Source organism: Dendropsophus ebraccatus, chromosome 12, assembly GCF_027789765.1.
Source record: "Dendropsophus ebraccatus isolate aDenEbr1 chromosome 12, aDenEbr1.pat, whole genome shotgun sequence".
NCBI lineage: Eukaryota > Metazoa > Chordata > Amphibia > Anura > Hylidae > Dendropsophus > Dendropsophus ebraccatus.
Window position 1 is genome coordinate 1,802,263 of NC_091465.1, and position 14,050 is coordinate 1,816,312.

General features: G+C 48.9%; 1 protein-coding gene across 6 annotated transcripts in view; it reads right to left on the reverse strand.

Moving 5' to 3' along the window:
- Nucleotides 1-5,628: 5,628 nt before the first annotated feature.
- Nucleotides 5,629-14,050, reverse strand: part of SLC45A1 (solute carrier family 45 member 1) — a 79,074-nt gene continuing 70,652 nt past the window's right edge. For all 6 annotated transcript variants that reach the window (XM_069947524.1, XM_069947525.1, XM_069947522.1 and 3 more), the window contains one exon: nucleotides 5,629-5,950. In XM_069947524.1, the coding sequence (XP_069803625.1) occupies nucleotides 5,684-5,950 (267 nt within the window). In that variant the 3' untranslated portion in view covers nucleotides 5,629-5,683. The remainder of the gene's footprint in view (nucleotides 5,951-14,050) is intronic.

The window sequence follows — 14,050 nt, forward strand, 5'->3', positions numbered from 1 at the left end:
CTGATCCCCGCATCCTCCTGCCTGATCCCCGCTCCCCCCATCCTCCTGCCTGATCCCCGCATCCTCCTGCCTGATCCCCGCTCCCTGCATCCTCCTGCCTGATCCCCGCTCTCTTTGTCTTCCTGCCTGATCCCCGCTCCCTGCGTCCTCCTGCCTGATCCCCGCTCCCTGCGTCCTCCTGCCTGATCCCTGCTCCGTGCGTCCTCCTGCCTGATCTCTGCGTCTTCCTGCCTGATCCCCGCTCCCTGCGTCTTCCTGCCTGATCCCTGCATCCTCCTGCCTGATCACCGCTCCCTGCGTCTTCCTGCATGATCCCCGCGTCTTCCTGCCTGATCCCTGCATCCTCCTGCCTGATCCCTGCATCCTCCTGCCTGATCCCCGCTCCCTGCGTCCTCCTGCCTGATCCCCGCTTCCCGCATCCTCCTGCCTGATCTCTGCTCTCTTTGTCCTCCTGCCTGATCCCTGCGTCTTCCTGCCTGATCCCTGCGTCCTCCTGCCTGATCCCCGCTCCCCCCATCCTCCTGCCTGATCCCCGCATCCTCCTGCCTGATCCCCGCTCCCTGCATCCTCCTGCCTGATCCCCGCTCCCTGCATCCTCCTGCCTGATCCCCGCGTCGTCCTGCCTGATCCCCGCTCCCTGCATCCTCCTGCCTGATCCCCGCATCCTCCTGCCTGATCCCTGCTCTCTTTGTCCTCCTGCCTGATCCCCGCTCCCCCCATCCTCCTGCCTGATCCCCGCTCCCCGCATCCTCCTGCCTGATCCCCGCTCCCTGCATCCTCCTGCCTGATCCCCGTTCCCTGCGTCGTCCTGCCTGATCCCCGCTCCCTGCATCCTCCTGCCTGATCCCCGCGTCGTCCTGCCTGATCCCCGCTCCCTGCGTCGTCCTGCCTGATCCCCGCTCCCTGCATCCTCCTGCCTGATCCCCGCATCCTCCTGCCTGATCCCTGCTCTCTTTGTCCTCCTGCCTGATCCCCGCTCCCCCCATCCTCCTGCCTGATCCCCGCTCCCCGCATCCTCCTGCCTGATCCCCGCTCCCTGCATCCTCCTGCCTGATCCCCGCTCCCTGCATCCTCCTGCCTGATCCCCCCTCCCTGCGTCGTCCTGCCTGATCCCCGCTCCCTGCGTCGTCTTGCCTGATCCCCGCTCCCTGCATCGTCTTGCCTGATCCCCGCTCCCTGCATCCTCCTGCCTGATCCCCTCTCCCTGCATCCTCCTGCCTGATCCCCGCTCCCTGCGTCCTCCTGCCTGATCCCCGCTCCCTGCATCCTCCTGCCTGATCCCCGCTCCCTGCGTCCTCCTGCCTGATCCCCGCTCCCTGCGTCCTCCTGCCTGATCCCCGCTCCCTGCATCCTCCTGCCTGATCCCCGCTCCCTGCATCCTCCTGCCTGATCCCCGCTCCCTGCATCCTCCTGCCTGATCCCCGCTCCCTGCATCCTCCTGCCTGATCCCTGCTCTCTTTGTCTTCCTGCCTGATCCCCGCTCCCTGCGTTCTCCTGCCTGATCCCCGCTCCCTGCATCCTCCTGCCTGATCCCCGCTCCCTGCATCCTCCTGCCTGATCCCCGCTCCCTGCGTCCTCCTGCCTGATCCCCGCTCCCTGCATCCTCCTGCCTGATCCCCGCTCCCTGCCACCTCCTGCCTGATCCCCGCTCCCTGCGTCCTCCTGCCTGATCCCCGCTCCCTGCATCCTCCTGCCTGATCCCCGCTCCCTGCGTCTTCCTGCCTGATCCCCGCTCCCTGCATCCTCCTGCCTGATCCCCGCTCCCTGCATCCTCCTGCCTGATCCCCGCTCCCTGCATCCTCCTGCCTGATCCCTGCTCTCTTTGTCTTCCTGCCTGATCCCCGCTCCCTGCGTCCTCCTGCCTGATCCCCGCTCCCTGCGTCCTCCTGCCTGATCCCCTCATCCTCCTGCCTGATTCCCGCTCCCTGCATCCTCCTGCCTGATCCCCGCTCCCCCCATCCTCCTGCCTGATCCCCGCTCCCTGCATCCTCCTGCCTGATCCCTGTATCCTCCTGCCCGATCCCTGCTCTCTTTGTCCTCCTGCCTGATCCCCGCTCCCTGCGTCCTCCTGCCTGATCCCCGCTCCCTGCGTCCTCCTGCCTGATCCCCGCTCCCTGCATCCTCCTGCCTGATCCCCGCTCCCCCCATCCTCCTGCCTGATCCCCGCGTCCTCCTGCCTGATCCCTGCTCTCCTTGTCCTCCTGCCTGATCCCCGCGCCCTGTATCCTCCTGCCTGATCCCCGCTCCCTGCGTCCTCCTGCCTGATCCCCGCTCCCTGCGTCGTCCTGCCTGATCCCTGCGCCCTGCATCCTCCTGCCTGATCCCCGCGTCGTCCTGCCTGATCCCCGCTCCCTGCGTCCTCCTGCCTGATCCCCGCTCCCTGCATCCTCCTGCCTGATCCCCGCTCCCTGCATCCTCCTGCCTGATTCCCTCTCCCTGCGTCCTCCTGCCTGATCCCCGCTCCCTGCGTCCTCCTGCCTGATCCCCGCTCCCTGCGTCGTCCTGCCTGATCCCCGCTCCCTGCGTCCTCCTGCCTGATCCCCGCTCCCTGCATCCTCCTGCCTGATCCCCGCTCCCTGCGTCCTCCTGCCTGATCCCTGCGTCCTCCTGCCTGATCCCCGCTCCCTGCGTCCTCCTGCCTGATCCCCGCTCCCTGCGTCCTCCTGCCTGATTCCCGCTCCCTGCATCCTCCTGCCTGATCCCCGCTCCCTGCGTCCTCCTGCCTGATCCCCTGCTTCCCTTCTCCTCCTGCCTTATCCCCTCTCTCCTTGTCCTCCTACCTGATCCCCGCTCCCTGCATCCTCCTGCCTGATCCCCGCTCCCCGCATCCTCCTGCCTGATCCCTGCATCCTCCTGCCTGATCCCCGCTCCCCGCATCCTCCTGCCTGATCCCTGCATCCTCCTACCTGTTCCCCGCTCCCTGCATCCTCCTGCCTTATCCCCGCTCCCTGCGTCCTCCTGCCTGATCCCCTCTCTCCTTGTTCTACTACCTGATCCCATTCATCCTCCTGCCTGATCCCCGCTCCCTGCGTCTTCCTGCCTGATCCCCGCTCCCTGCATCCTCCTGCCTGATCCCCGCTCCCTGCGTCCTCCTGCCTGATCCCCGCTCCCTGTGTCGTCCTGCCTGATCCCCGCGCCCTGCATCCTCCTGCCTGATCCCCGCTCCCTGCATCCTCCTGCCTGATCCCCGCTCCCTGCATCCTCCTGCCTGATCTCCGCTCCCTGCATCCTCCTGCCTGATCCCCGCTCCCTGCGTCCTCCTGCCTGATCCCCGCTCCCTTCGTCCTCCTGCCTGATCCCCGCTCCCTGCGTCCTCCTGCCTGATCCCCGCTCCCTGCATCCTCCTGCCTGATCCCCGCGTCCTTCTGTCTGATCCCCTGCTCTCCTTCTCCTCCTGCTTTATCCCCTCTCTCCTTGTCCTCCTACCTGATCCCTGCATCCTCTTGCCTGATCCCCGCTCCCCGCATCCTCCTGCCTGATCCCTGCATCCTCCTGCCTGATCCCCGCTCCCTGCATCCTCCTGCCTGATCCCCGCTCCCTGCGTCCTCCTGCCTGATCCCCGCTCCCTGCGTCCTTCTGCCTGATCCCCGCTCCCTGCGTCCTCCTGCCTGATCCCCGCTCCCTGCGTCCTCCTACCTGATCCCCGCTCCCTGCATCCTCCTGCCTGATCCCCGCTCCCTGCATCCTCCTGCCTGATCCCCTGCTCTCCTTCTCCTCCTACCTTATCCCCGCTCCCTGCGTCCTCCTGCCTGATCCCCTCTCTCCTTGTCCTCCTACCTGATCCCCGCATCCTCCTGCCTGATCCCTGCGTCGTCCTGCCTGATCCCCGCTCCCTGCGTCGTCCTGCCTGATCCCTGCTCCCTGCGTCCTCCTGCCTGATCCCCGCTCCCTGCATCCTCCTGCCTGATCCCCGCTCTCTTTGTCCTCCTGCCTGATCCCCGCTCCCTGCATCCTCCTGCCTGATCCCCGCTCCCTGCGTCTTCCTGCCTGATCCCCGCTCCCTGCATCCTCCTGCCTGATCCCCGCTCCCTGCGTCCTCCTGCCTGATCCCCGCTCCCTGCGTCCTCCTGCCTGATCCCCTGCTCTCCTTTTCCTCCTGCCTTATCCCCGCTCCCTGCGTCCTCCTGCCTGATCCCCGCTCCCTGCGTCGTCCTGCCTGATCCCCTCTCCCTGCATCCTCCTGCCTGATCCCCGCTTCCTGCGTCTTCCTGCCTGATCCCCGCTCCCTGCATCCTCCTGCCTGATCCCCGCTCCCTGCGTGCTCCTGCCTGATCCCCGCTCCCTGCGTCCTCCTGCCTTATCCCCGCTCCCTGCGTCGTCCTGCCTGATCCCCGCGCCCTGCGTCCTCCTGCCTGATCCCCGCTCCCTGCGTCGTCTTGCCTGATCCCCGCTCCCTGCATCCTCCTGCCTGATCCCCGCTCCCTGCATCCTCCTGCCTGATCCCCGCTCCCTGCGTCCTCCTGCCTGATCCCCGCTCCCTGCGTCCTCCTGCCTGATTCCCCGCTCCCTGCGTCCTCCTGCCTGATTCCCTGCTCTCCTTCTCCTCCTGCCTTATCCCCGCTCCCTGCGTCCTCCTGCCTGATCCCCGCTCCCTGCATCCGCCTGCCTGATCCCCGCTCCCTGCGTCCTCCTGCCTGATCCCCGCTCCCTGCGTCCTCCTGCCTGATCCCCGCTCCCTGCGTCCTCCTGCCTGATCCCCGCTCCCTGCATCCTCCTGCCTGATCCCCGCTCCCTGCATCCTCCTGCCTGATCCCCGCTCTCCTTCTCCTCCTGCCTTATCCCCTCTCTCCTTGTCCTCCTACCTGATCCCCGCTCCCTGCATCCTCCTGCCTGATCCCCGCATCCTCCTGCCTGATCCCTGCATCCTCCTGCCTGATCCCCGCTCCCTGCATCCTCCTGCCTGATCCCCGCTCCCTGCGTCCTCCTGCCTGATCCCCGCTCCCTGCATCCTCCTGCCTGATCCCCGCTCCCTGCGTCCTCCTGCCTGATCCTCGCTCCCTGCGTCCTCCTGCCTGATCCCCGCTCCCTGCGTCCTCCTGCCTGATCCCCGCATCCTCCTGCCTGATCCCTGCGTCCTCCTGCCTGATCCCCTGCTCTCCTTCTCCTCCTGTCTTATCCTCTCTCTCCTTGTCCTCCTACCTGATCCCGCTCCCTGCATCCTCCTGCCTGATCCCCGCTCCCCGCATCCTCCTGCCTGATCCCTGCATCCTCCTGCCTGATCCCCGCTCCCTGCGTCCTCCTGCCTGATCCCCGCTCCCTGCGTCCTCCTGCCTGATCCCCGCTCCCTGCATCCTCCTGCCTGATCCCCGCTCCCTGCGTCCTCCTGCCTGATCCCCGCTCCCTGCGTCCTCCTGCCTGATCCCCGCTCCCTGCGTCCTCCTGCCTGATCCCCGCTCCCTGCGTCCTCCTGCCTGATCCCCGCTCCCTGCATCCTCCTGCCTGATCCCCGCTCCCTGCGTCCTCCTGCCTGATCCCCGCTCCCTGCGTCCTCCTGCCTGATCCCCGCTCCCTGCGTCCTCCTGCCTGATCCCCGCTCCCCACGTCCCCCGGTTGCCCCCAGCCTCATCCACACGATGGCAGTGACACAGAAGTTACAGCCGGGCCCGGTGACTAATACTTTATTCTGCAGAGCTTTCTGGTGTGGCCCCCGGGTCTCCTGGTCATCCCGTCACCATTGTGTCCGTCAGATATTGATGAGCAGCGGCTGCTCTTCGTCATCCAGCTCCGCACTTGGTGGGAGGTCATAGATGACAAACAATGAGGAGTACAAGCAGCCAACAAATGCCATGAGGCTGGAGAAGTACATGACGCCATTGGCACTGCCGACCATCGACGTTAATGGTCCCATCACAACCGACACAAGGATCTGTGCCAGGAAGTACTGACAGCTGAGCAGAGAGATGTCCATCCCCATACCGCGCTTGGTGCCATCTGAGCTGGAGCCTACAAACTGGAGAAGAACCACACGTCAGTAATGTCGGAACTGGATGAGACTACTGGTGACATAAATGATAGCAGGAAGCAAATACAGCGTCCCTACAGCGCCCCCGCAGGGGACATCAGGTAGTACACAGTGGGCGCTGCCGGAGTGACAGCCAGGTACAGCAGCTCCTGCTCACCGTCAGCTTTCTCTTTCTTTATTTTCTCTTATTACTCTGCTTAGGGGGCATTACACTATGAGGCTATGTTCACACTGCGTATGAATCCGTCCCTAGATCGTACACCGGCGTACATGTGCGGCTGAAACTACGGGCGTGGGAAAAATCGACATGCGGCCGGACGCGTCATGCACCGCGAACATCCGCCCGCAGTAGAGTTCTGCTTCCCCAGCTTGTTTCGTAGCGATCTGAGGCAGCTCATTTACTTGGAAATCTTCGCCCAATAAAACTCACAGAACCTTTTGGATCGAACAATCAAGACCGCACGGAAATCCACGGCCGTGAGTGCGAACATTTCCGTCCTCAAACATTGGTCTTGTTCATTTTTCACGGCGCCGCATACGATCCGGCCGTAAGCTCATACGTAGTGTGCATTGTGCGGCCGTATATCGTATACTTCCAAGCGAACGCATCAACCTCAAAACTACGGGCGTATATTCGCGGTTCGCACTACAGACGGATTCATACGCAGTGTGATTATAGCCTTAGGCTATGTTCACACTACGTAAAACAACGGCCGTAGTTTTCACCGCAAAACTACGGCCGTTGTTCTGAGGATGGGACAATACAGCAATTCGTACGAACTAGGGTCGTACGATGCACACTGCAGATAAGACTACGGCCGTAGTTCGTACGGACCCGTGAAAAATGAACATGACATTTATTTGCGGCCGGTAATGTTACAACTACGGCCGTGTATTTATATGCGGCCGCACACGTAAAATTTATTTCAGCCAAATTAAACTTGATTTTAATGTAAAAAATTTACCGAGTGGTTTATTCAGCAAGTCGCAGTAATTAAATTAAATGACATGTTTCAGCCCGATTAAAAACATGCTAGGAGGCAATATTAAACAACGGCCGTAGTTTCACCACTAGCCCGTACGTTCGTAATTCTACGGCCGATGTTTTGGCCTCAAAATAACAGCCGTTGAAAATAACGGCCATTGTTTTACGTAGTGAGAACATAGCCTTAGGCCATGTTCACACAACATATCTTTTGTATTAATCACAACAACGGCCTTGATTAATACAAAAGATAGATTGCCATAGAAGTCTGAGGGAATACCAGCCGGGGTGTATACACATAGGGGGAGATTTATCAAAGGGTGTAGAATTTAGACTGGTGCAAACTGCCCACAGCAGCCAATCACAGCTCAGCTCTCACAGCAACCAATCACAGCTCAGCTCTCACAGCAACCAATCACAGCTCAGCTCTCACAGCAACCAATCACAGCTCAGCTCTCACAGCAACCAATCACAGCTCAGCTCTCACAGCAACCAATCACAGCTCAGCTTTAGGCAGTGCTGAAAGGAAAGAGGAGCTGTGATTGGTTGCTGTGGGTAGTTTGCACCAGTCTAAATTTTACACCCTTTGATAAATCTCCCCCATAGTACATATATACATACACATAGTATACACATAGTACATATATACATACACATAGTATACACATAGTACATATATACATACACATAGTATACACATAGTACATATATACATACACATAGTATACACATAGTACATATATATACATACACATAGTATACACATAGTACATATATACATACACATAATATACACATAGTACATATATACATACACATAGTATACACATAGTACATATATACATACACATAGTATACACATAGTACATATATATACATACACATAGTATACACATAGTACATATATATACATACACATAGTATACACATAGTACATATATACATACACATAATATACACATAGTACATATATACATACACATAGTATACACATAGTACATATATACATACACATAGTATACACATAGTACATATATATACATACACATAGTATACACATAGTACATATATATACATACACATAGTATACACATAGTACATATATACATACACATAGTATACACATAGTACATATATACATACACATAGTACAAATATACATACACATAGTATACACATAGTACATATATACATACACATAGTATACACATAGTACATATATACACACACATAGTATACACATAGTACATATATACATACACATAGTATACACATAGTACATATATACATACACATAGTATACACATAGTACATATATACATACACATAGTATACACATAGTACATATATACATACACATAGTATACACATAGTACATATATACATACACATAGTATACACATAGCACATATATACATACACATAGTACATATATACATACACATAGTATACACATAGTACATATATATACATACACATAGTATACACATAGTACATATATACATACACATAGTATACACAGTACATATATACATACACATAGTATACACATAGTACATATATACATACACATAGTATACACATAGTACATATACACATACACATAGTATACACATAGTACATATATACATACACATAGTATACACATAGTACAGATATACATACACATAGTATACACATAGTACATATATACATACACATAGTATACACATAGTACATATATATACATACACATAGTATACACATAGTACATATATACATACACATAGTATACACAGTACATATATACACACACATAGTATACACATAGTACATATATACATACACATAGTATACACATAGTACATATATACATACACATAGTATACACATAGTACATATATACATACACATAGTATACACATAGTACATATATATACATACACATAGTATACACATAGTACATATATATACATACACATAGTATACACATAGTACATATATACATACACATAGTATACACATAGTACATATATACATACACATAGTACAAATATACATACACATAGTATACACATAGTACATATATACATACACATAGTATACACATAGTACATATATACACACACATAGTATACACATAGTACATATATACATACACATAGTATACACATAGTACATATATACATACACATAGTATACACATAGTACATATATACATACACATAGTATACACATAGTACATATATATACATACACATAGTATACACATAGTACATATATACATACACATAGTATACACAGTACATATATACATACACATAGTATACACATAGTACATATATACATACACATAGTATACACATAGTACATATACACATACACATAGTATACACATAGTACATATATACATACACATAGTATACACATAGTACAGATATACATACACATAGTATACACATAGTACATATATACATACACATAGTATACACATAGTACATATATACATACACATAGTACATATATACATACACATAGTATACACATAGTACATATATACATACACATAGTATACACATAGTACATATATATACATACACATAGTATACACATAGTACATATATACATACACATAGTATACACAGTACATATATACACACACATAGTATACACATAGTACATATATACATACACATAGTATACACATAGTACATATATACATACACATAGTATACACATAGTACATATATACATACACATAGTATACACATAGTACAGATATACATACACATAGTATACACATAGTACATATATACATACACATAGTACATATATACATACACATGGTATACACATAGTACATATATACATACACATAGTATACACATAGTACATATATACATACACATAGTATACACATAGTACATATATACATACACATAGTATACACATAGTACATATATACATACACATAGTATACACATAGTACATATATACATACACATAGTACATATATACATACACATGGTATACACATAGTACATATATACATACACATAGTATACACATAGTACATATATATACATACACATAGTATACACATAGTACATATATACATACACATGGTATACACATAGTACATATATACATACACATAGTATACACATAGTACATATATACATACACATGGTATACACATAGTACATATATACATACACATAGTATACACATAGTACATATATATACATACACATAGTATACACATAGTACATATATACATACACATAGTATACACATAGTACATATATACATACACATGGTATACACATAGTACATATATACATACACATAGTATACACATAGTACATATATACATACACATGGTATACACATAGTACATATATACATACACATGGTATACACATAGTACATATATACATACACATAGTACATATATACATACACATAGTATACACATAGTACATATATACATACACATAGTATACACATAGTACATATATACATACACATAGTATACACATAGTACATACATACACATAGTATACACATAGTACATATATACATACACATAGTATACACATAGTACATACATACACATAGTATACATATAGTACATATATACATACACATAGTATACACATAGTACATATATACATACACATAGTATACACATAGTACATATATACATACACATAGTACATATATACATACACATAGTATACACATAGTACATATATACATACACATAGTATACACATAGTACATATATACATACACATAGTATACACATAGTACATATATACATACACATAGTATACACATAGTACATATATACATACACATAGTATACACATAGTACATATATACATACACATAGTATACACATAGTACATATATACATACATACACATAGTACATATATACATACACATAGTATACACATAGTATAGAAACATAGAAGATTGTCGGCAGAAAAAGACCACTGGGTCCATCTAGTCGGCCCTTTTAGTATTTTCTTTCTTATTATCTTAGGATAGATATATGTCTATCCCAGGCGTGTTTATATTCTGTTATTGTAGATTTACCAACCACCTCTGCTGGAAGTTTTTTCCAGGTATCTACTACTCTTTCAGTAAAATAATATTTTCTCACGTTGCTTCTGATCTTTCCCCCAACTAATCTCTCACTGTCTCCTCTTGTTCTTGAGCTCAGTTTTTTACTAAACACATTTCCCTCCTGAACCTTATTTAGTCCTGTAACATATATAAAGGTTTCCATCATGTCCTCCCTTTCCCTTCTTCCTCCTGTAATATATAAAGGTTCTATCATGTCCTCCCTTTCCCTTCTTCCTCCTGTAACATATAAAGGTTCCATCATGTCCTCCCTTTCCCTTCTTCCTCCTGTAACATATAAAGGTTCCATCATGTCCTCCCTTTCCCTTCTTCCTCCTGTAACATATATAAAGGTTTCCATCATGTCCCCCCTTTCCCTTCTTCCCCCTGTAACATATATAAAGGTTTCCATCATGTCCCCCCTTTCCCTTCTTCCTCCTGTAACATATATAAAGGTTTCTATCATGTCCTCCCTTTCCCTTCTTCCTCCTGTAACATATATAAAGGTTTCCATCATGTCCTCCCTTTCCCTTCTTCCCCCTGTAACATATATAAAAGTTTCCATCATGTCTCCCCTTTCCCTTCTTCCTCCTGTAACATATATAAAAGTTTCCATCATGTCTTCCCTTTCCCTTCTTCCTCCTGTAACATATATAAAGGTTTCCATCATGTCCCTCCTTTCCCTTCTTCCTCCTGTAACATATATAAAGGTTTCCATCATGTCCTCCCTTTCCCTTCTTCCCCCTGTAACATATATAAAGGTTTCCAGCATGTCCCCCTTTCCCTTCTTCCCCCTGTAACATATATAAAGGTTTCCATCATGTCCTCCCTTTCCCTTCTTCCTCCTGTAACATATATAAAGGTTTCCATCATGTCCTCCCTTTCCCTTCTTCCTCCTGTAACATATATAAAAGCATCATGTCCTCCCTTTCCCTTCTTCCTCCTGTAACATATATAAAAGTTTCCATCATGTCCCTCCTTTCCCTTCTTCCTCCTGTAACATATATAAAGGTTTCCATCATGTCCTCCCTTTCCCTTCTTCCTCCTGTAACATATATAAAGGTTTCCATCATGTCCTCCCTTTCCCTTCTTCCTCCTGTAACATATATAAAGTTTCCATCATGTCCTCCCTTTCCCTTCTTCCTCCTGTAACATATATAAAGGTTTCCATCATGTCCTCCCTTTCCCTTCTTCCTCCTGTAACATATATAAAGGTTTCTATCATGTCCTCCCTTTCCCTTCTTCCTCCTATAACATATATAAAGGTTTCCATCATGTCCCCCCTTTCCCTTCTTCCCCCTGTAACATATATAAAGGTTTCCATCATGTCCTCCCTTTCCCTTCTTCCCCCTGTAACATATATAAAGGTTTCCATCATGTCTTCCCTTTCCCTTCTTCCTCCTGTAACATATATAAAGGTTTCCATCATGTCCCCCTTTCCCTTCTTCCTCCTGTAACATATATAAAGGTTTCCATCATGTCCCCCCTTTCCCTTCTTCCTCCTGTAACATATATAAAGGTTTCCATCATGTCCTCCCTTTCCCTTCTTCCTCCTGTAACATATATAAAGGTTTCCATCATGTCCTCCCCTTTCCCTTCTTCCCTCCTGTAACATATATAAAGGTTTCCATCATGTCCCTCCTTTCCCTTCTTCCTCCTGTAACATATATAAAGGTTTCCATCATGTCCTCCCTTTCCCTTCTTCCCCCTGTAACATATATAAAGGTTTCCATCATGTCCCCCCTTTCCCTTCTTCCTCCTGTAACATATATAAAGGTTTCCATCATGTCCTCCCTTTCCCTTCTTCCCCCTGTAACATATATAAAGGTTTCCATCATGTCCCCCTTTCCCTTCTTCCCCCTGTAACATATATAAAGGTTTCCATCATGTCCTCCCTTTCCCTTCTTCCTCCTGTAACATATATAAAGGTTTCCATCATGTCCTCCTTTCCCTTCTTCCCCCTGTAACATATATAAAGGTTTCCATCATGTCCCCCTTTCCCTTCTTCCTCCAGACTATACAGATACAAATCCTTCAGTCTTCCCTGATATGATTTATCCCTCACACCCTCCACCATTTTTGTTGCCGTCTTTGGACCGTTCTATTTTATCCATGTCCTTTGTTAGATGACGTCTCCAGAAGAGGACACAGTATCCAGATGTGATGTCACCAGAGCTCTATACAGTCTCCTCTTCCTACTGGTTATACCTCTAGCTATACAGCCCAGCATGTCATTATATATATATACAGCCCAGCATGTCATTATACATATATACAGCCCAGCATACCATTTAACATATATATATATTTATATATATATATATATATATATATATATATATATATATATATATACACTCACCGGCCACTTTATAAGGTACACCATGCTAGTAACGGGTGGTCTTCTGCTGCTGTAGCCCATCTGCCTCAGAGTTGGCCGTACTGTGCGGTCAGAGATGCTCTTCGGCCTACCTTGGCTGTAACGGTTGGCTATTTGAGTCACTGTTGCCTTTCTATCAGCTGGAACCAGTCTGCCCATTCTCCTCTGACCTCTGGCATCAACAAGGCATTTCCGCCCACAGAACGGCCGCTCACTGGATGTTTTTTCTTTTTCGGACCATTCTCTGTAAACCCTAGAGATGGTTGTGCGTGAAAATCCCAGTAGATCAGCAGTTTCTGAAATACTCAGACCAGCCCTTCTGGCACCAACAGCCATGCCACGTTCAAAGGCCTCAAATCACCTTTCTTCCCCATACTGATGCTCGGTTTGAACTGCAGGAGATTGTCTTGACCATGTCTACATGACTAAATGCACTGAGTTGCCGCCATGTGATTGGCTGATTAGAAATTAAGTGGTAACTTGCAGTTGGACAAGTGTACCTAATAAAGTGGCCGGTGAGTGTATATATACAGCACAGCATACCATTATATATATACAGTGGGACCTCGGTTCTCGAACTTAATTGGTTCCTGCAGGCAGTGTGAGAAGCG